Source organism: Melanotaenia boesemani, chromosome 1 (genome assembly GCF_017639745.1).
Source record: "Melanotaenia boesemani isolate fMelBoe1 chromosome 1, fMelBoe1.pri, whole genome shotgun sequence".
Taxonomy (NCBI): Eukaryota; Metazoa; Chordata; class Actinopteri; order Atheriniformes; family Melanotaeniidae; genus Melanotaenia; species Melanotaenia boesemani.
This window is the reverse complement of record NC_055682.1, coordinates 14,617,143-14,639,513: the sequence shown is the minus strand read 5'-3', so window position 1 is coordinate 14,639,513 and position 22,371 is coordinate 14,617,143. Positions and strand designations below refer to the sequence as shown.

At 37.7% G+C, this 22,371-nt stretch overlaps 2 protein-coding genes across 3 annotated transcripts; both read right to left on the bottom strand.

Annotated features, from left to right (window-relative positions):
• Positions 1-971: 971 nt before the first annotated feature.
• LOC121644892 (cytochrome P450 27C1) lies at positions 972-10,863 on the bottom strand. Its single transcript, XM_041993144.1, has 9 exons — positions 10,422-10,863; positions 8,489-8,679; positions 7,949-8,148; positions 7,426-7,635; positions 6,423-6,586; positions 4,102-4,268; positions 3,736-3,814; positions 3,322-3,525; positions 972-2,558 (listed from the first exon to the last, which is right to left on the bottom strand). The coding sequence occupies exons 1-9, from the start codon at positions 10,710-10,712 to the stop codon at positions 2,439-2,441; spliced, it is 1,626 nt and encodes a 541-aa protein (XP_041849078.1). The 5' UTR covers positions 10,713-10,863; the 3' UTR covers positions 972-2,438.
• A 149-nt stretch (positions 10,864-11,012) lies between these two features.
• Positions 11,013-21,746, bottom strand: ercc3 (excision repair cross-complementation group 3). 2 transcript variants are annotated; one of them, XM_041991665.1, is made up of 15 exons: positions 20,818-20,975; positions 20,648-20,694; positions 20,458-20,552; positions 20,305-20,354; positions 20,075-20,210; positions 19,652-19,822; positions 19,266-19,470; positions 18,719-19,033; positions 18,389-18,573; positions 17,053-17,255; positions 16,835-16,931; positions 15,791-15,908; positions 15,530-15,648; positions 12,848-12,997; positions 11,013-12,761 (listed from the first exon to the last, which is right to left on the bottom strand). In XM_041991665.1, exons 1-15 carry the CDS (start codon positions 20,844-20,846, stop codon positions 12,624-12,626), a joined length of 2,058 nt encoding a protein of 685 aa, XP_041847599.1. In that variant the 5' UTR covers positions 20,847-20,975; the 3' UTR covers positions 11,013-12,623. The 2 variants fall into 2 exon arrangements, with proteins under 2 accessions (XP_041847599.1, XP_041847589.1); XM_041991655.1 differs by adding an exon at positions 21,556-21,746 and having other exon boundaries at positions 11,014-12,761; positions 20,458-20,694; positions 20,818-21,017.
• Positions 21,747-22,371: the final 625 nt, after the last annotated feature.

Sequence of the window (22,371 nt, the reverse complement as noted above, 5' to 3'; positions counted from 1 at the left end):
GAAAAATCACGCGAGAGTGATATGTCCAGACTACGGTCAGTCTGTTCTTTACACTTCCTTTTAAAAATCTTTTACTGCAATAAATGCCAGCCAAACATGACTTCCAACGTGAAAAGATGGACAAGTTAAAATAAATTCATTTTATTAAATAGTAAAATTGAGATTAAGAAATAAATAGATCAGTAAGCCTCAGTTTGATAACTTTTTCAAATTATTGATAAAAAATAAATGTAGAACAATGTTTGGATGCCTGATATATTTACTCATGTGAGTCTTTGATTTATTGATAAAATCAAGACATTATTGTTAAATATATTTATTTAATGCACTCAGCTATTTGTCTTTCACTGTCATAAAGAAATGTTAAGAGAGCTAATTCCTCCCAAACTCTTCTGTGTGTGAGAGATGATCACAGGTCTACACTGCTCACCATTTCATCCATATAATCGCTTCCTCTGTACATGCCCTTTGTTAACAATGGCCAAATATAATAAATAATATGTTGCCAGGGCATGTTAGCTTAATTTTGATTTCACGTTGACTTTGTTGACTGTTCCTGTCTTCTCTGTGATGGACAACTGGGGCAGACTTCAGGTCCCTCTTTAACCCTGCAAACAGTTAAACAGGTATGGATGGATGGATGGATGGATAGATAAAGAGGGTTTGTAGCCGCAATAAAGGACATGAAGATTTGGGGAAATAAAACCATAAATATTTAAAACCTTTCCACCTACCAGATGAGCCCATGTCAGTTTTATTTTTTAACTTTTTGCAAGTACCTTGGGTCAGTCAGCAAATCACAGAAAAGAGGAGGAAGCAGGGAACAGATGCCACCACTTACAGTAAAGGCAGCATGTCTCAGGAATGGGATTTTAACATCTAATCTTACAATAAAAAAGCCAACTGTTTTAGTTTTGTTTATTTAAAGATCTTCAAGAAGGACAACACACAATGTTTAAAGTAATTAAATCATTTTTATTGTTTCCCAGTTTCACTGACACTACAGGAAAAAAATAAAGACAAAAGAATAGACACATACAAAAAAAAGTGTTTCAATTTTCCTTAATGCCAGCCAATGTGATCCTTCAAAACAACGTTGTCTTTTCCCTTTGCAACTGTCATGTAACTTGCATTTGCCCTCTGCAAAAAACTCACAATGCAACAAATATATTCGTAGAATAATCTTCCACAAGCAGTATGTAAATAAAAAATTCTCAACACCTTCAGTGATCCCAACATATTGTGCGAAAAAGGCATTTACTTAACTAAACAAATTTGATACATTTAGTTGTTAATCATTTATCATACATTAGATTATTTCTAAAACACATGATTAAATTTCTGACTATTTTTATAAAAAGGTGAAAATAGTCCTACTAAAATATAAGCTTACATTAAAGATATTGAAAGAGTTTCTTTCTTCAGTTGAAGAGACACAATCTGTGTATTTCATGTTTTGTGGATATACAGTACATGGAATAAAATAATGTAATGCCTCTTCTGTCTGAATAGAAAAGACATACAATAAAAGGCTGTGGAGCCAAAAGAAAAAACTACTTTTAAAAAATATTTTGGTTTACAACATAATTGCTGATTAAAGCTCATCACTGCTCAGCTAAACACAGCTCATTTTTAGTACATTCACAGCTGCCCTTTAACATTTCAGTAAATTGCTTTTATAAACTAAGTGGGGTTACAGAAGGAATTGCATGTGCACACTTTATTATACACACACACACACACACGCATGCACATTTATCTAAAACGATAGTGAAATAATAACATCTTTCCACTCATTATTTTTAATAAGATGGATAGAAGGAGTAACAGTAAAAAAATAAAAATAAAAAGCTGCAGTGGTTCTATGTTCAAATAATATACATTCAAAACAGTGTTTATAGCTTACATTATTTACACAGTTTTTGTGTGGCCCAACAAACAGCTAAGACACTTTTTTTTTTGCCTGAGTGAAACCTCAGTCTCAAATAGGGGCTAAAATAAAACAATGGAAGGTGAATTTAAACTTAAATGTTAAACTTAAACTTTAAATTTAAAAAGTATCCCAATGCTCCCTATAATAAATCATTGTGCGTTTCAGTTGTCCTCTGAACTCAGCAGTGAGTTGTTGTTATCAATAATTACGTCGCATCAGCATGTGTGGTTTATCAATCATTATTGCCAATACTGGCTGCTGTTGTCATGTTGCACATTTTTACAATGGGTTTGTGATTTTCTAGTTTTATACGCCATTTGCAGATACACACTGGCTGTTTTGGAGGCATCCATTTTTTCAGAGCTGGTGCAACTGGAATGCAACTACCTGGTAATGACGTCACCGACTCTCGTCCGCTAGGAATTACGAAACAACTGGAACGCACCATCAGCAGCTGAAATAACACCCAGAGCATCCAGTAGACGGTACGGAGAGGATCCCGGGTTTATTTTTCCCTGTCGGTGAATTGCAGGTGGATGGGGGCAGCAGGGCAAAGAAGCCCATGGGTTTTGGCCTTGACCTCGGGCGTGAGAGGAGAGACACCAATATGGAACTTTTGAATGAGCTGCATGAGGAACAAAAACAAAAATCTGTTATTTAGGTAGTTAAGTCATTCTGTGTAGACAGGCAGTACAAAGAGAGTGCTTTGTCTATTAATCAAGGTTAAGAAATTAAAGAATATACTGGGATTGTTGGAGCTGTGTAATTTTGTGGAAGTGGAAAGTGAGTCATTTTGTAAGAAAACACAATGGGGTTCTGAGGAAGTTGAGTAGAAGCTGAGAGATACTGGAATTAATGCACACAAAAATCTGCTATGACTGATTACAAAACTGTAACTGATGCTGCTTTCTTTTTTAATGAAATTATTACAGCACAGTATTATAAACTGATATTGATTTAGGCCAGCAGTTATTAAAGTCTGGGACAATAAGCTACCGCTCAGATAAAGATAAGATGAAAAAAAGGCTCCACAGTCCCACCATTTCCACTTTTGCTAAATTGCTGGAGGGCTCATGATTATGTTGTGTAATCCTCTAAGATCGGATATTGCGGAAATTTTTTGATTCCATTATTTACATAAATGGTTTGACTAGATATTTAGATATACGTCTAATAATCATAGATGGCATCCTGGATCTGGTTTAAAGAAGTGAGGGTGTTTTGTGTGCTGCTGAACATATTTGAATGGCATGGCAATAATAGTCTTGTTTCATTAATTTATGCTTTTAAGTTTAAAGAAAATAAGAAATCTTTTTTTTTTTACTTGATAAAGTGGATTTTTTTTAATGCCAATAGTCAACGAGCCAAGAGTGGATTAATCTCCATACCCTTGTAAGAGCTAGATGCATCTCCAACTCTGCAATTCTCCTGCCAATGCAGCTCCTGATGCCGTAGCCAAAGGGAATTGAGCCAAAGTTTTCGACACGATCTGTGGAATCTTTCCGTACCCAGCGATCCGGTCTGAAATCTAAAGCATCTGCAAAATTCTCTTCCTCCAGAGATGTGGTGTAGTGACACAGAGCCAACTGAGTCTAACAAAGAGAGAGAGAGAGAGAGAGAGAGAGAGAAAGAAAAGTTATGCAATGAAAACAGCTGGACTATTGTACATTCATTCATACACAAGAGACAAAGTAATGCAGCATCATGTTTCATCTGGTTCCAGCGTCATTTTTTTGGCTCACTCTTGTAGAAATTTTTTTCCTTCAATACATGCACACTCTAGAAGTTTTAATCAGTCTTACCCCTTTGGGGATAAAGTATCCACCAACCACCAAGTCATCCTGGGTAATTCGTCCATTGCCTGGGAGAACTGGAAAAAGTCTGCTCCCAGGGTGGGACACACAAAGACTGTGTTATTCAACAGCACCACAGTACACTGGGCTTTTCATAAACACTAATTCTAAGATAATCAGACGAGGGAAACACAGGAAGATGGCTTCCAAATTAAGGATATTTCAGTGAACACACTGAGCAAGGCTAACACTCATTTTTAATTGTATAACAATTGAAAGTAAAAGGGGGAAAAAGGAATGAAGGGCAAAGAAAGTAAGACCTTGAAAGTTAAATAAAACAAGCTAGGCTAGTAGGAAATTTTGAGCAGAAAATACCTGAGTGTTTCTTTGACAAGCCCTCTGATAAGAGGCAAATGAGCAACATCATCAGCAGTGGCAACTGTTCCAGGCCCCAAAGTCTGTGTGACTTCTGAATAGATTTGCTGCTGTATGTGAGGGTGTTGCGCCAACAGATAGGATGTCCAAGACAAAGTGAAAGATGTCTAAAAATAACAAGGAGATATTATTTAAAAAAAAAAAAAAACATACATTGCTCTAAAAAATATATGGATTTTGCATTTTTTATTTTCTTCATTTACACTTCTATATTATGCCTTTTTTTCTGAGGTCTGCAACAGTCTTAAACTAGCTCTTACAAGAGTTTCTATAGTGTTGCACAAGAGACCAAGGGGGGCTAATTCTACAGAGAAGACACTCATGTTCACACCACCACCAGCTACACTCTGAGCCCTTTATTCTTCATCTTGCATCATTCACCCTTCTCATCAATTTGCATTCACTTGTGTCACACCTAACAGTATTACAGTAAGTAGCAAATTAATAAGGAAAGTGACTATAACCTTAATTGACTAAGAAATTGTAATAGCTGGAATGGCATTACAAAGCTTTCTACCTCACAAAATCCTAATGGTACTTTCCTTTTGTTGTCAGACACAGCATGGGTTTTCCCTCAACCATCCCAGCTCCCTTTCTTTGACTCATATTTCACTGACATTTTAATTTGAATGGGGTGGGCAGATGACCAAATGATATGAAAATGTGTTTCACATCCCTTCCATGTTTACCAAGTGTATACCGTCTGCCTTCCTTAAATCCTGCCTATCTTTCGATCCACCCCCTCACTTTTCCACCAATGTGTTTCATGACAAATACAGTTATCAAAAGGGCAGCCTTGTTTTTGCATATATTAAAAATATAATAGCCCTCAGAGGTAAACACAAGGTCAACTTGTCCAAGTGGACTAACTAATGATCAAAAAGCATCTACTCTGGTGTGTTCCACCATCCTTCCTTGGACCCCCCGCACACTCTGTCATCATTCTCCCTCCATGCAGCTTACTTGCTCTAAACAACCCCAGCTGGCACATATGCTAGCAACGCCTCAGATATCACCAGAGTGGAATCGTATGACAAAAGCTCACCCAAGCCCATATTCCCAAAAGTTTCTCTCTTCTATTCCTTACAATCTCATTTCATTTTGTAACACCCACTACGAGCTTAATTTGTTTTTACTTTCATCTTATTATGCCAATTTCTAGCTCTTCCCTCACACCCATCCCCTTATCCCCACACCCTCCCCTCAATCTCACCTCTGCCCCGACTGTGCTATAACTCTGACTGTGGGTAATGTGTCCTGACAGCTCTTGTGTGTCCCGAGTAAAGGCAATTGCACCACAGGGTCAGGTAATGGCATAGCAAAGCCCACCCCCTGCCAGGATGTGGCCGATTCAACAAGTTCAACAAAAACACACACGCCTTCTTATCCTGTGGCCCCAAGCTTAGCACAAAAAACTCTCATTAACACTTCTCATTAATCTCACAGTACCCCAAACAAATTAGGCAGCAACTATGAACATGTGCAGGAATATACAAAGCGGTTCTGCAAATTTAGGCATTGTATACTGTATAGTCTCATGACAGAGTCTAGTATTTTCTGCAAACATCTTTAATTTGCAGTTGCTTTAAGGGGGGTCATGTGGGAACATCTGATGAGTCAGAGGGTGGAGGTGCCACAGTGTAAAAATAACATCCAAAACTGATGCAAGATATTTGTTGCGTGCCATTCAAAGCTCCCTTTCATTATTTCTGTTTTATGTTATGTGCAAAATAAAACTATAAAAACTATAAAATAGAAAACATAAACAAATACTCAAAACATAATTTACTACTGAGATTGAACATGCAGCCATAATTAAACCAACAGCCTTAATTACTAGCAAGTACAATTACGCGTCTGATTAAGTTCTATTGTGGAAACATATGAACACACAACACAGATGTCTGGCATAGAAAGAAAAAGAGGGCGGGGGACAAAGGGCCCCCTGTGTAGATCTAACAGACAAAGACAAATAATAAGAAACTAAATCAGAGTGAGAACTAGTTTGTCAGTGGGATACTGTGTAACCTTCCGATTCATTGCTCTGACCTGACGCTGGCACAACTACACAGGCACAGATGTGGCGCCAGAAACCCAACCCTTGAAACTCAACACTGATTCAGACACACACATACAGAATGGCAGACATGCACGTATGAACCCCTGCAACTCTTGCTAAAGCAACAATTACTGTAACCTCTCGCATGTCAAACCATTCTCTGCACCAATGTTTCAGAGTAAACACACAGACACAAACACACCGTGTCAACGCCAGCCAAGAGCATCTCTGTTACGCTGGCATAGATCTCCTCCAAGCTCATCTCCTTCGTAATGAGTAAGTGTGTGAGCACACCCCCCTTCACCTCCTCGCCACGCTGCAGCTGGGCCTTTATCTCTGTGAACCTCTTATCTATGTGAATGATGCCTGGGATTAGACAGACACAGAGAAGGTTGGATGAGAAAAAAAGAAGATAGAAGGGTTGGGAATAAGGGATGGGGGGTGCTATGTTAAAAAGAGAACTCCCACTCCCACAAACAAATGTTACAGCAGTGGAGATTTATATGCAAATAAACATTCCTTTCTATTGATGTTAGACATTTACCCACTCCCAAAAAAAACAACTTGCAAGTACTTTGCCAGATTGAAAATATACTTTTTCTCTCCCAAAGCTGTTAAATATTAAACTTGCTTAAGTGAGAAGACCCATCATGGAAACAGGCTCCAAAAGGAGAAGTACTTCTGGATAATGCCAAAATATTATTGGCCTGTTAAAGGTTATCTTATTTAAAGCCACTAAGATAGCTTACAAATAAAATAGATGAATCATAAAGGGTATTCTACAAATAATAACAATCAAAATAAAAAGTTCTGAAATTTCTGAATCTTCCAGACAGTAAATCAGTGGGTCAATTCCCTGCTTCCTCTAATTGTCAGTGTCTTCAATGCCAACATTACCACTTCCAGCCCTCCCACTCCCATATGCTAATTGGTGTATGAAGGAAAAACATATTATAAAGCACTTTACAGTGCACTTTACAAAGTAGGGGTAAGGCTAAAAGGTGCTACATTCTGCAAGTGTAAACACTTTGTGTTAGTGTCCTCTTTTTAAATCTCCCTCTTGAAGAAGTGTTAATTGCTAAAATACCCTATTACTGTCAAAGTACTCAAGTTACAGCATGTACTGGTGCATACAAGCATTTTACAGTACAAAGTAATAATGTGCTGTCCTTGCAGTCACTAATTATAAACTGTACACCACTTACTGAATTTGAAGAGGCCATCCCAGGAGAGACAGAACTCTTCCCATGGTTTGGGAATGATAGGACGGAGCCATTTAGGGATCGCTCCAGCATACATTGTTGTCTTGAAGGAACTGAACATGAGGTTCAAGGCAGTGATGTAGTCTTGGGTTTCTTGAGGAATCTTATTTTCCAAACACCCTAGTCTACACTCATACAAAAGAGCTGCCACACCTGTGAAGACAAAGGAGAGCGCGACTTGGAGACTGGTAAGCTGCAGCGAGGTTTCCTTGCTTGTCACTTAGACTAGAAATTTTTAGAATTACATGTTGATGTACATTAGTAGTAGCTATGTAAACTTTATCACCATGGCCACTTAAGTGTTCTAAATTTTATAGAAACAGAAAAATAAGTTAGCAAATTCCTCTTGTTTCTTTTTTTAATTCAGATTGTCTCAATGATCAAATTTCCTCCACTCTTGTACAACACCTAATCTAACCCAACTTTCAATTCCCTCACACTGAACTTCCTAAAGATCTTTACCAACCTTCCATGGCATATTTGAAGAAGAGGTCATTCACATTGAACACAGTTGCTCCATCGGGCTGCTGGGCACGCAGGGTATACACTCTCTTTATCAGGTCATCTACCACTTTGTTTACATCATCAGAGAAGACCGCTACATCACGGGGGCGCATGATGAGTTGCCTGAGCACGGCACGCATCTTAAGCCAGTCCTTTCCTTCACTGTAAAATAAGTGAATTAACTTTTTAAAGGTATTTTTTGCTTATTGATCAAAATTCATAAAGACTTCAAAGACTTAATGAGAAAGTAGATAAGTTTTGTGAAGACTGATTCAGGGAACAATTTTGGAATAACAAATGCTAAATAGTTTTTATTTACTTATGGTTTTTCAGCGCAAAAAGGCATTTGCATGAAATATGACTTGACACAAAACTTGTAGAGCATTGTGCTGCACAAATCCAGAACCAGAATCTAAAAATGTGATATTATTTACCCTGGGCAAGGTTTTCTTCAGGAGCTTGCTGTTAGGATTTACAGATCTAAGGTTCTGAGATAACTTACGCTGAGATGAGGCCAGTAGAGTGGCCCCTCATGTCTCTGTACTCCTTCCAGGATTCCATGTTAGCTCTCTGGGGGGCCACGCCCTCAGCCCGCAGCACCTCGGCCACCAGGTCACGATCCGCGATTGAGACCACTAACTGGGGCCCAAAATGAGACTTGAAGATTTTCCCATACTTCTTCCTGTGATCCAACTATGAAGCAGAAGTGACAATGGTTAATTCACAGACTTTCTCAATTTCATTTGATAATGGCTGATTCCAGTCATTTCACTTTATGATGCAACTTCTCAGCTACTTCCTGGCAGTGACTTCAAATCTATGTTTTACTTAAGAGATGTAGTAATTTCACAAATTATTAATAAAATATTAATATACAATAACAATAATGTTACTGATAACGTTATTAATTTACAGCGAATAACGTTACACACCTTATTTCAGCGCATCGGTGTAAAACTGGCCAGTAACACGGCATTATTTTGGTAAATTATTCTATAAAATAAAATGATAAGAGTAAAATACATATGGAGAGATAAAGAGAGATAACTGATTTTGAGTTACAAAATAATAGTATTTTTTTTTCTTTTTTCCGACACTAGACTTTGTCTAGTACTTATACATTTGAAGATAAAATCGTATGACTTGTAAATTGTTGTCTTTTAGAGGAAAAAATGAGGCATTTTCCCGTTTCAAGCCGCTATGCGGTTAGCTTAACTGTCTGACAGGGTCGGGGTGGGTTGTAACATGGGCCTATATTTTAAAAGCGTTATAACCATCTCCCTCGCATAAAAGTAGCCTAATAGTTTCTTGACTTTATTCAATTTAAAACACGCCTAGGCATTGAGAGAAAAAAAACAGAAAGAGATCTGCCTGCTGGAAATATTCGAAACGTCGAAAATCGCTGAAGATACTGAGACCTCGGATGACAAAAAACATTTGAGTCGTCTCTATGAAGTCATTTGGCAAATCAAAGCCAACGGATGTGTGGGCAAAATGTTCCCCATTGTTCTGGATTGTTCTTGTTCTGCAATACACATCTTTTTAAAGTATATTATGTGGTGTGGCCTTTGTTTTCACTTGTTTTGTCTGTTACAATTATCCCCATAATGTATTAGGCTACAAAGCACCGCGGCAGTGGGGTAGGTTGTAACAAAGGACCAACATGTACTTGACATTACCACTCGAAATCTGTGATTTTTAGGCCTTTCAATTAGTCATTTGTAGTAAACAAATGTATTTTATATACAATTTGAGAATTCTACCTCTAAAATTTGGTTAACACACACCACTATCTCTCTCTCTCCCTCTCTCTCTCTCTCTCTCTCTCATATATATATATATATATATATATATATACATACATACATACATACATACATACATACACACACACTTAGACACAAAGTCTATGGAAAATGGTAGAGTACCTTTCCCAGAGTTCTTGGTTAAAAGAAGTCACAAACTCTACCATGAAAAAATACAGAAGGTAGGTCTGCTATATTCATTTAAAATTTTATCTCCATTCAGAACTTTCCTTAAAACTATTAAGATTAATTTATAGGTAGCCTGTATGAAAGTGAACGTCTTCTTGCTTGGCATGCTAACACTTTTTTCATACGTAAAACTTTTAAGGAGACCAGGGTTGCGGTCAAATTGCTCTGTTACTGTTTTTTTCCTGTTGTCTTTTCATATAATGATTAAAATTCTTTATGTATTTCTTCTCTCTTAATATTACAAAAACCTATGCCTGGAGCAGAAAACTGACCATGGGGGTCGAGCTTGTGGTGCGCTTTTACGCAACACTCCGTGCCATTTTACGCATAGGTGACAAATTTGGCTGACGCTAACAACACACGGGTTCTTTGACGTTGACTAGGAAATTGCTTCACACAAAGCGGCATAAATCACAAGGGGTTATTTGCGGCAATCGTTACCTGTATTTCGTGGATTCGGCTAAAACCGTCTTTCCAAAAGAACTCAATTAAGTTGGAAACGGTGCTGGGCCCCGGCATCTCCTCCAGAGTCTTAATTCTTGTTTTCTCACCGGAATGGGCCGGTGCGACCAGTCTGTCGGACATGGACCCCTCTCTCGGTGCGGGGATTTCCAAAGCATCGCTGGCTGCTGACTTGTGTAATGCGCGTAAAACGTAGAACAGCTGCTTGTTTCGCCGGTCGGCTTGAAAACGTTTCCAGCATGTAGTCGTAAAGCGATTCAAGATTGCCATTACTATGATCTTTTATCCGATGACTCCGCAAGCAAAGTTGTGTATGTGATTTAATGTCTTGGCCAACTCTAAAAGCGCCAGCATTCACATCTGCAAACCCATCTTCCTGGCACGTGTTAACGCAGCCAGACTTGTATTATAGAACCCTTTTAAATAGTTGCTTGTACAACCTCTGTGGATCAGGATTGGATAATCGCTTCAAAGGAAGGGAGGGATATATGCTGTATTCGGATGTGGGCGTTTCCCCAAAAAACTGGTGAATCCATTTTATTGCAAAAGGGGCATAGTACAACGTGCCAAAACACAGTTACATCACATCAATCAATCAGGCAGCGAACGTGCACGCGCACTGCCCACCCCGAGAAGAAAAGGAACACAATTATAAACGTCACATGAAGTCGATTTACCCGTTAAAATTCTTGATAAAAAAGGACAACCCCACCCACAGCTCATGTAAGCATGAGAGAAGCGTTCAAAAACAACTGTTTACATAAACATATGCAAGTTTTCATGTCATAAACTTTACTTAAGGGAATGCTGACAAAGACTGGGGGTGTAGGTGTAGACTGTAGAAGTGATACATGTGTGAAGCTCCCACTGAGATAAGATTTACATGTGTTATATTTTTCTTGACACCTGATGGATAATTAAACATCTGCAAAAGCCAAATGGTATGTTTGGCAATTAAGCCAATGCATTTACCTCACAGAGTAAACAAAAGCACCTAATCTGACTTAAGATGCTGATCTTCTAGATCTTTAAGCGGTTTAGCACTAAATGCTTTTAACTTATTGCCTTCTCTTCATTTCTGAGGAATTACAAATCTGAGCTAATCATACCATCTTCCATGAATCCTTTAAAAAAGATTTAAATCAGCACAAATCTTCTTTATCTTTAATCAACAGACACATTCATTAAAATCAACTTCAATGCTCTTCACTTTTTTTTAACTTATAAAGTTTAAGCCTCAAGTCGCCACAAGAAACAATATAGTGCTTAAGCTGAAAGGCCACAGATGAGGCCATTCACGGGGGATACTGCTGCAAAAGGGTAAGCCGGGCAGAGGAGGGCATTTTCCCACACTCGCCCTTTTATAGCTTGCACCAGGCTACTGATTTTTCTTCTTGGAATATCTTCAAGTCATCAAGAAGTAAAAGAAGTAGATCCGTCCTCCTTTTCATGCTCCCTCTATCCCAGGCTTTTATGCAAGTGTTTTCCCTTCCTTCAGTCTTAGAGGGAAAGAAATCTTGTGCATAATCTACACATTCTCTGTTTGGCCAAATAACAGGAACTAAGTTACTGAGTTATTCTGTTACATGTAGCCAGCAGTGACTACTTTTTTTTTTTATTACTGACAGAAACAAGAGTTGTTTGTTTTCTTTAGTTTAACATGTGAATTTAGGATGTTGTCATGTTCTATTTCACCTTTGTAATTTAACACTGTATGTATAATCTTTGCAGCAAACATTAATTTAGGTCTTGTGCAGTAAAAGATGTGTGATCTTTTTAATATTTCTAAAAGTAACCAAAGAAATTCCAAAACATTTTGTTCTACAAAATATATTTAGGAACATTTTAAAGAAGGAAATTCCATAACATACCATAAAGTCTTTAGGAACAAATCAATGGCCATTATAGCCATATTTCCAAAAAAAAGCTTTCGATCAGGTTACCATTTACATGAGATAAAACACTGGTCATGTTCAAGTAACCATCCAGTTTCACCCTGCGTAACACCAGTATTTTCCAGAACCTTCAAACTTTGTTGCAGGTTATCTCCAAAAGTTGCTCTCTTCACCAGACCAGAAGGAGTCTGAAGTTGCAGCTCAGTAGTTGCTTTTCCCCTCTGAAGTCATGTCCTTTCTCCCTGTTACAACAGAGTAAGTCTTGAGGTGTCAAGGTTCAGTGGCGCTACTTTCTGAAGCGCTTGAACAGGGGGTGAACGCTCTTGCCTAATGCACAGGCTTTGCTGCTTCGACTCTGATATTCCATGTAGATGGTGTCATCTGCACCTGACATGGAGCTCATGGTGCCCGCTCGCCTCGAGACCTGATAAAGAAGCAGAAAGGGGGGAAAAAAGTGAGAATTATGCACAGACTTTCAATCTTTATTTAAATGTCAGCAAAATTCATCACCTGTGGTCGTGTGCCCACTTCGCCAGCCACTATTTCCTCCTCAGCGTCCAAGTCTGAGGCAGCCAGCACCTTCTGAAGCAGCTGCTGTTGATCATCTCTGGTGGAGAACATTAAGTCTTCTTCTTCCATACCTGCCAACTTTGTGATCACCTGCGAAAAAAGAAGGACAGCAAAAATTTGCAGTGGAATTAAATATAAGGAACAAATACAGGAAGTCTCATAAAAGTTAAAGGATCAAATACACAGTTTTGATTAACAATTTCCTGGTCAAAAGAATTTGTCACCAATACATGTAACGTTCTTTCTAACAAAGTTATAAAAAAAAAGAAAAATAAATAAATTTTTAAATATATTTTTATATATGTAAAATCTTATTTACACAGTGCCGATGAAGCTGTAGCAGGGCTATTGTATAAAATAAAATAAAATAAAATAAAATAATTGGTGGAGATACGTTTCTTAACTTAAATGCAAATTCACAAGGAAAAAAAAATACTTCACATCTTTTGCTCTGTGGCTGGATGAACCTCACCACCCAACAGGAATAATGAGGAGGTGTGATAATGCAATGTCATGCTGCATCTTGTTGGTAAACAAAAGCAACTATGTAGAAAATCGCCTGAGCCAGGCCTTGCTTTTCTCTGAAGTGAGCCAGTCTAATTCAATGTCTCTTCCAAGTCCAGATCCTTATGATAATAAGGCAATTCTCTGTCCAAAATCACGAGTATTTCCTCATTGCCATATCCAATTGCAAATTTATATTTGATTAGGAAATCTGCTGTAGACATAATTCACAGCAAACAGCTGCATATATACACTCCCTTTAACAAAAAAAAGTCACCACCTGGATTTAAGGAAACAGAAATGAGCCTCCTATTGGATAATTACTGTATGGGCGATTATTGTTCAGCCAGGAACAAGTTATTTAGTCCCAACTGATGCAATGAACAACTTCACATTTCTTAAACAACCATTTTGAAAGACACATCCCATGGTCAGAGAAAAATGTTAGTCTGTTTAAGAAGGGTTAAATCATTAGCATAAACCAAGCAAAGAAAATATCTAAAGAGGTTGCAGAAACTAATAAAACTGGATTAAGAACTGTCCAATGCAGTATTAAAACTGGAAGGACAGTGGAGTACCATCTTCCAGGAAGGAATGTGGTCAGAAAAAAATCATGAATGACGGTGATCTGCGAACATTAAATGATTTGTAATCAGATAGAAGAAAAACTGCAGTAGACTTCAGGGATATGTTTACTAGGGAAAGTAAGAGCATTTCCACTCACAATGCAAAGGGAACTTCATGGATTGGGAATGAACAGCTGTGTAGGAATAAGAAAAAAAGACTTCAAATTGCTTGGGAGCATAAAGATTGGACTCTGGAGCCATGGAGGAAGGTCATGTGGTCTGATCCAGAGTGACGGGAGCATCAGGGTAAGAAGAGAGGCAGACAAAGTGATGCAGCCATCATACATAGTGCCTACTGTACAAGCCTGTGGGTAAAGTTCTATGATCTGGTGATACATTTATGCCTTTATTCACTATTTTTGTGGTTTTAATATAAATCTTCCCCCAGGCTCTGTCCCTCACAAGAATATGACCTAAATTCTTTCAAATGAAACTATTGTTTTGTATGTACTGCAAAACAGGAAAGTATCTTTTAATAGAGTGTAAACTAACTCTGGAAGTGCTTCAGTATTTGTTTTGCCTCTCCACAGAAAACTCATACAGAATGTTGCCAGAACAGTGCTCAGATTTCACTGTTGGACTGCTTCATAATGCACCTGCCACTATCCAAACAGGATATGCAGAAACTAAATCCATTCAGATACATAACGTCAGGTTTGTACTAGCATGAGCTTTGTGTACAGATATAAAAAACTTTTATAATAAAACATCTTTTCTTCGTCTTTCTTTTGAACTTTCCAAAGTGAAACACATAATTTCACAAATAATGCAAATCCAGCAAACCTACTTTCTACAGTATTTTATGTAGTCCACTTAACATGTTTTGAATTGTTCTAATGAAAATGAGGAGTTTCGCGAAAAAAAAAAAATTGGTTGGTTGGAATAAAACGGATTGAAGGTGGGTGTGTAGAGATGACATCACCAAACGTAAGCCAATCTGTTGATTTATCAAACAGCAGAAACTGATGGAGAAATATATCATTTTTCTTTTGTTTCACTCAACTGCAAGTGGATGAAGAGGATTTTGTTCAATAGGGGAAAGAAAATAGCAATAATCTCAAATAACTGCAATCAGGTGATTATGTAATAGTTGTCCAAGTGTCTTTTCATAAGAAATGTTTTAACTACACTCATATACAAATAATGACATCATGTTAAAGGGTTTAAGTTGTCCTATACATAAACAAAGTTAATTTAAGGGCCAGGAATAAAATTTTATGAAAAGAGAACAAGTGCTTAAAGTTATATGAACTGACTTCAGCTGTCTGTGTTTCAATACGGTTGTCCACCACTAGGTACAGTAAACCTTAGCCACCTTTAAAAGTCCAATGTTCAAACTGTAATTAATATAATATGAGAGAGGAATTATATGTGCGTGTTAGAACGAGTTATATAAGGTAAAATGCAAAGAATAAATAAATGAAATGAATGGTGAGGAGACAGCACCAACGTGAGATTGTGTTGAGATAAGATGCTCCTGTAGTGAACACACCTTAAAGCTGTATCCCTGGTCCACGAGGAACCTCTGTCTCTTGGTGGAGTAAGCCATCTCCTGGGTGTCCTGGGACACCAGTGAATAGAAGTATGCATTGTACTCCTCTGCCACCATCCCTAAATGGGAAAACAGGGTGAGTGAGATCAAATGTTTGCACTCATGGGTGATGAAGACAGGTAGGTGCAGCCTACATAAATAAACAATTAAGCTGTTTTATTCATGTACTTTTTTAGTTTTTATTTTTGCAAACAATCTAACCTTTCTTGGCTCTTAAGACTCTTCCAAGCCTCTGGGCCTCCTGTCTGCGTGATCCACCGTGGGAGGAGATCTGGATCAAAACGTTGGCTTCTGGCAAGTCAAAAGAAGTGTCTCCAACCTGTTTTAACAAGTAAAGATATTGCCACTATATGACATTACCAACATCATTTCTTGTCTTAAATATAGTCCAGCTCTCAACTTGAATGTCAAACTTTTTGACATAAATTGTTCTGTCAGTACAAAGAAAGTTATGAAGCTTATCAGGAAAAATAACTTTCCCATACTCTATATTTAGGTATATTAACAGCATGTGAAACAATATAAAGGACTGGAGGCAGACCCATTAGACCAGCAACAGACAGAGCGGATTAATTGGAAGTCAAATTAAGAACAAAAAAGGCAAGTTGGTTCAGTGACTATTTGAAATAAGATTTTAAGAAAGTACAAGAACAGAAGAAGAATAACAAAGAAAATCTATCAGCAGTCTCTGTACTTTATCTTATAGAGTCCAAATTGAACATATATAGATCTGACAGCAGAAAGTTTCTAAAGCAGACTGCATTAGCACAGAGGAGGGACCATCCAAGTCTCTGGCTGTTTTTCTTCAACTTGCAGGTACTGATAGATGCAAAGTTTTATAAATTGGAATATTGTTCCACAACAGATCAGAGGGATGTGATGGAGAAAAAAGGCCTGAGACGTCTCACTGATGGTCAAACTCGAGGATGGCAAATTAAAAATAAAAACTTTTTAAATTTCACACGTGAGTTTATTATGTTTTGCAATTAGAGTAAAAAACACAAGAAATTGATTAAAATATTTTTTAGGTGGTATTACTGATTTCAAACTGATAGTTGTGTGTTTGCTGGCGTTCATCTAAACACACAGATAATGTCTGTGACTGTTAACCAAGAAAGGCAGGTCATTTGTTAGCTGTACAGAAACACTTGGGCCCCTCCTGGTGGTTACTAGGGATGCATGGCAACTGAAAACAACAGCCTGCACAGTATATGCAGTAAACCCCTGATGGATTGACTGGTTTACCTTGGAGATGAAAATAGTGTTGATCTTGGGGTTATGTTTGAAGTTCTGTAAAATTTGCATCCGCTCACCCTGAGAGGTGGGACCGTAAATGAAAGGCCTTGAGAGGAAAATAAAAGAGCAGAATTAAAATGATAAAGAAATATTACCTGAACAGGGAATTTATTAAAACATATAAAAGGGCAGTTTTGTTAAAAAAAAAAAAAACAAAAAAGACCCACTTGTTCAGGCGAATGGCATATTCCTTCAAGGCAAACACGTTGTCCGCAAAGACAATGATCTTGTCGTTGCGTCGCTCATGGAAGCGAATGAGAAACTGGCAAGCGCGGAACTTATTGGGATTCATCGTGTAAAGCAGGATGCGCTTCTTTGTCTTGATGGCCACATACTCTCTGTAAAACTCCGGAGACATGGGACACCACACCTGAAGCACAGACATGGGTACATCGCTTAGATTACTTTATTTTTTTTATAAGGAATTTCTTTGGGAGCTACAGCAGCCATTTGACTCTTAATTACAATGATCACAACTTACTACATAACAGCAAATGAAACTGTTTAAAGCCAAGAACTGCAATGTAAACATATATGCCTTCATATATATATTTGTTTTCTAATTATCTGCTTATAAAAGAGGACAGCGCAGATTAATCTACATTGATATTTATCATTGGTATAAAGGCAGAGATTAACTGTATATTTTCATTTCTAACCCTAAGACTAATTAAATCTGACCAATGATAAAATAATTTAAGTAGAATTTCGTAAACTTGGAAGAAGATTGTAAATTAAACAAAACACAAAGTGCTGGCCCATCTTCCAATCTGCTGGAGTGTTTCAGATTAAATTAGGTCATTTATGAACAGATTGTTTCACATATGACTTTCAAGGCAAACTGACTGTTTCTGTAAACATAAAAAGGTTAATTTAACTGAATTCTGTTTTAATAAGTCAAAAAAGATTTCAATTAAAATAGTACATAAAAGAGAGGATGCTATTTTATTAATCTTCAGCCAATAATACCATCTAAAAATGAACACTATAATAAGGGTCAGGGTTTATGGTAATTTATGAGTGCATATCTCATATATTGTAACACATCCCAAGTTAGATTAGCATAATTCTGTACTTTTAAATTCTAAGAAGTGTTTTGCATTCTATAATAAATATATGAGCTGTTTTTTTAATTGTAAAAAAACTTATTTTTAAATGTCAGAATTTGCCCAAGCGAGCTCAATTATTCAAGTTCAAGATCTCTGTCTGAACCTTAATAGTTTAAGCTTGACTGCGTTTCCAAGAGCCTTCTTCAAATATCACAGAATCATATGACATTACATTTTTGTAGGTACAGTGTTATGCTCTTGAGACATATCAGCTCACAAAGAAATAATTTGTTTATTGAGTTTGGGCTCTCTATATTTAACTCTCATACATGTGACATATCAGCAGACATAATACCGTGAGTTTCTACCTCAGATGGTACAACTCTGCCTTCAAGTCAGAACAAGAAGCTGTTTTTGTTGAGGAAATCTTTGTTTTTGGTGTTACAGGACTTACCTCAGCACACTGGACTTTGGCAATATAACCATTATTCTGCAGTTCCATCCAGTTGGCCTCATATAGCTTAGGCCCAATTAGGAAGTTGAGGTCAACAATTTTGTCATCTTCTCTGACCAACGTGGCAGTGAGGCCCAGTTTGCAGTGGGCCTGGACAATGGTCAGAACACGACGAAACATCTTTGCTACAGAGAAAAGAAGAGAAATAGCAAAGATATAGATTTATTTCAATAAAACGAGTGCCTACTTCATGTTTTAATCTCCAACTAGAGACAAAATATTAGCTAAACAAAACACTGAGTAATCTGGAGCTGCATGGTAAGCACTCACCAGGGATGGTGTGCACCTCATCCAGGATCATGAGTCCCCATTCCTGGCTCCGCATCCACTCCATGACCCTTTCAGCCTCCCAGGATCTCTTGGTGGTGTGACCCAGCATGGAATAAGTGCTGATGGCTATTGAGCAGCCAATGGGCTTGTCCTTGGCATCGGAAGTGAAGCGGCAGATCTGAGAGTCATCGATAGTGGACCACATCTTGAACTGGGCCTTCCACTGTTCCACTGACACAGAGGAGTTGCCCAACACCAGGCAGCGCTTCCGCACAGTGCACGCTGCTGTCACGCCCACCAGAGATTTACCCGCTCCTGCAAATCAAATGCAAAGGTAGGAGAGAATAATTCACACACATTTGTTGCATGGACTTGGCAAAAGCTCTACTAAAGACAACAGTTTATCTTTTTTGTTGTAATTAGACTAGACAAAGTAGTAAACATAAACATTTCATTTTAATTTCTGCACATCATTGCTATTAAATGCTCTCTATTTTGTGGTTAAATGTTTAATCATCCCTCAGCTTCTTTCAAACAGCTGTCTCACCACATGGCAGCACTATGACTCCTGAACGTGCACGTCCATTTCCAAACATCTTGCGCAGACTCTTCTCCTGGTAGGGACGCAACACAGCGGTGGGTTTCAGGTCGATGTTGATGTCAGGGTTGACTGTGTCATTGCGGAAGTCGTACTCTGCTAAGAGGGGATACTCAAGCTGAATACAACGCTTCTGTAGCTCTTCAATCATCTCCTACAGCAGATGGGGCAAAAACAGAGAAGAAGATTCCATGCAGGATATGAAAATGTTTCTTTTTCTATGCTTGGTGCTTAATTTTAAAACCTGTCTGGTGTTGGGTAACTGTCATTCATCAAGCAAACAAAGATTTGTTTTCATTTTATGACAGGCTGGTTGGATAATGATAAATGTGTACCTGGCGAATTTCAAAGGATACCGTCTGAGTCTCCTCCTCTTCCTCTTCCTCTTTATCCATCTGTTCATAGTAGCTGAAGATGTCCTCAGGGACCTGCTGGTTTGAAGTCTGTCCATCACTTGGTTGCTGTGAGGTGGAGGCACCTCCCTTTTCCTGAGCAGACTTTGAGATCTGTCAGAAAGAGAAACATGACAGCATGTGTTGGTCTTCCAGAAATTGTTATAGTATGCAATGAAGCAATACTACATCACAGTTAGGTATGATTTTAGGTACAAGTATCCATAAAGATATTAAAATCATTTCTAATGAGAGAAAAATTTAAATATTAATCACTTGTAAATTTGTGAAAGGCTTTATAGTGATAACAAACATTCAATGGTTGATTGAAATATGAACACCAATATCAAATGTTGGTTGGCATACCGCTGACTTGCTGTGGATCACTTCAGTAATAAGTTCAGATTCTGCTCCATCGGCAGCACGTAGACGACACTCACGGATCACATTGTCCTGCAGAAGGTGCTGGATCACATCAGGGAAGGCACTCTCTACAAAATACCTGAGAGTGGATGGAAAGAAAAGCATAAGGTGAAGGCTGAAAGAAAGACTTGTAATCCAAAGGCAGAAGCAATGGGTTTTAAAAATTGATTTACCTGTTGTGTTTGAGCACCAGCTTGACTTTGCCATAGCTCACAGTGCAAAGCTGAAAGAAAAAGAAGGATTATATGCAGTTGATGATCAAAACAATACAAATAAAAATGTTCAAACAGCAGCCCTCAAAACATTAAAGGTTATTTCAGTCTGACCTTAATAAACTGCACGATTCCATCAGGTACAGATGTCTTGCTGAGTTTCTGCAAGTACTCCACAATATCAGAAGTTTGCAGCCCCACACTAACAGCCGCATAGAGGGAGTATGCAGTCAGCTTGTACTCATGGACATGATTAGGCCTGCACACAGGCTCTGCAATGGCCACTAAGAAATCTTGGGCATACTTATAGACCGGTGAGAAGGCTTCCAGAAAGATGTGTCCATCTGGGGCCTGGAGGAGAATGAAGGCATACATAAGCTTATGTCTTGTGCACACATTATTTAAAAAGTGGAAGAAAGGTACACATTTTTAATTTTCACAAGCGAGGAAATAAAAAACTCAGATACATCTTACCACCCAGAGTGGACGTGAAGAATGGTCATTCTTTAGCTGCATCTCAGAACGATAGTCTTTGGCTCCATACTCATCCAGTTTGGTTCCAGACTCGTCCACTTGTTTTCCCGCAGCTGCAGGAACGGCTTCTTGAGACTCATTGCCTATAACCTCATCTTCTTCATCTTCTTCTTCATAATAACGTTTTTTGGATTTCTTTTCTATAACCAAATAGATACAAAAAATGAGTTATAGAGCATTGTCAATAATCAAGATAAAAAACAAAAACAAATATATCTTTGTAACTTACTTTGTTATATGATTAAAACATAGTGAAAATTGTGCTTTGTTAAACCCCACTCATCACATTCAGATACGACAGACACACACTACACCACTGAACGCTTCTTAAACATTTTAAAAAAGCAGACAGATGCATCATAATCACACGAAAAAAGATGCTTTTTTTAATTTGCCTTTTATTGCTACATTAACGTATGCTCTGATCTTCAGAAGAAGGCAGACGTGAGTGCTGAGTCCTGTCCACATTCGGGTGTAATTAACCTAATAATTAGTCTAATTTGTTACGTCATACCCCGTTGTAGTATTAGGGCTAATAATATAACCAAAAACATCAAATAAAAATTATTGTAAATTTCCAAAGTGTGTGAAAAGAAGAAGATTGTTAGGGTATTTCAGCTTGTTACTTAGCTTCCAGCAACTAGCTATGCAGATTGAAACGTAAAGTTAGCAACTTACCCCGGTCCACTTTATCCCTTTTACCCATTTTAAAACGTTTAAATGGGCAATGTCTTAAAATAAGGCGTAATTACTTTTCATGACAGTTTATCTGTATTCACAAGATGGATCTAGCATGGCACCTTCAACAACAATGTCGCAGCAGGAAAACGGCAAAGTACTTCCGGTATGAACTTTCAACATAAAGTGTGATTTGAGGAAGGTCAATCTTTGTCAGATTATCTGCTTCCTTTATTTTCCAGTAGACATGTGTGCTGTTGTTGAAATGAAACCACCTGCACAAATTTACTGTGTAAATTCTTTAAAATCTATACAAAAATCCCCATCAGTAGGGAGCGTACATCCATAAATGTGACCTCCAGATGAATTCTTATGATCTTGTCCTCTGAATTCTTTAGCTTGTTAGTACTCACAGACAATTCACTTTAGGATCTGTTTTTTAATGTAGTGGAACAAATGCCCATAGAATGAGATAGCCGCATTAAAATCGGTACAGCAAATTATTTTGCCATATATTTTCTTCTTCACTGTCTCTTTAATTTTTATCAACAATTTTAATCAAAGTTTATATAATTTAAATACCTAAGAATATATCTCTCCCATTTCTACAAAAAACAGACACTGAAATCATCCAAAATACCCACTGCCTTAAGTTACATTTGTGCAATTTTATTTACTTTTAATTCAATTTAACTTATATTTTTAATTAAAGTTAAAAGAGAGGGGATTTTAGAGTTTAATTGATAATTCATTTAGAATTAATTAAACTTGTTTATAATTAGCAAAATGACCATATTACGAAAAAGAAACATCAAT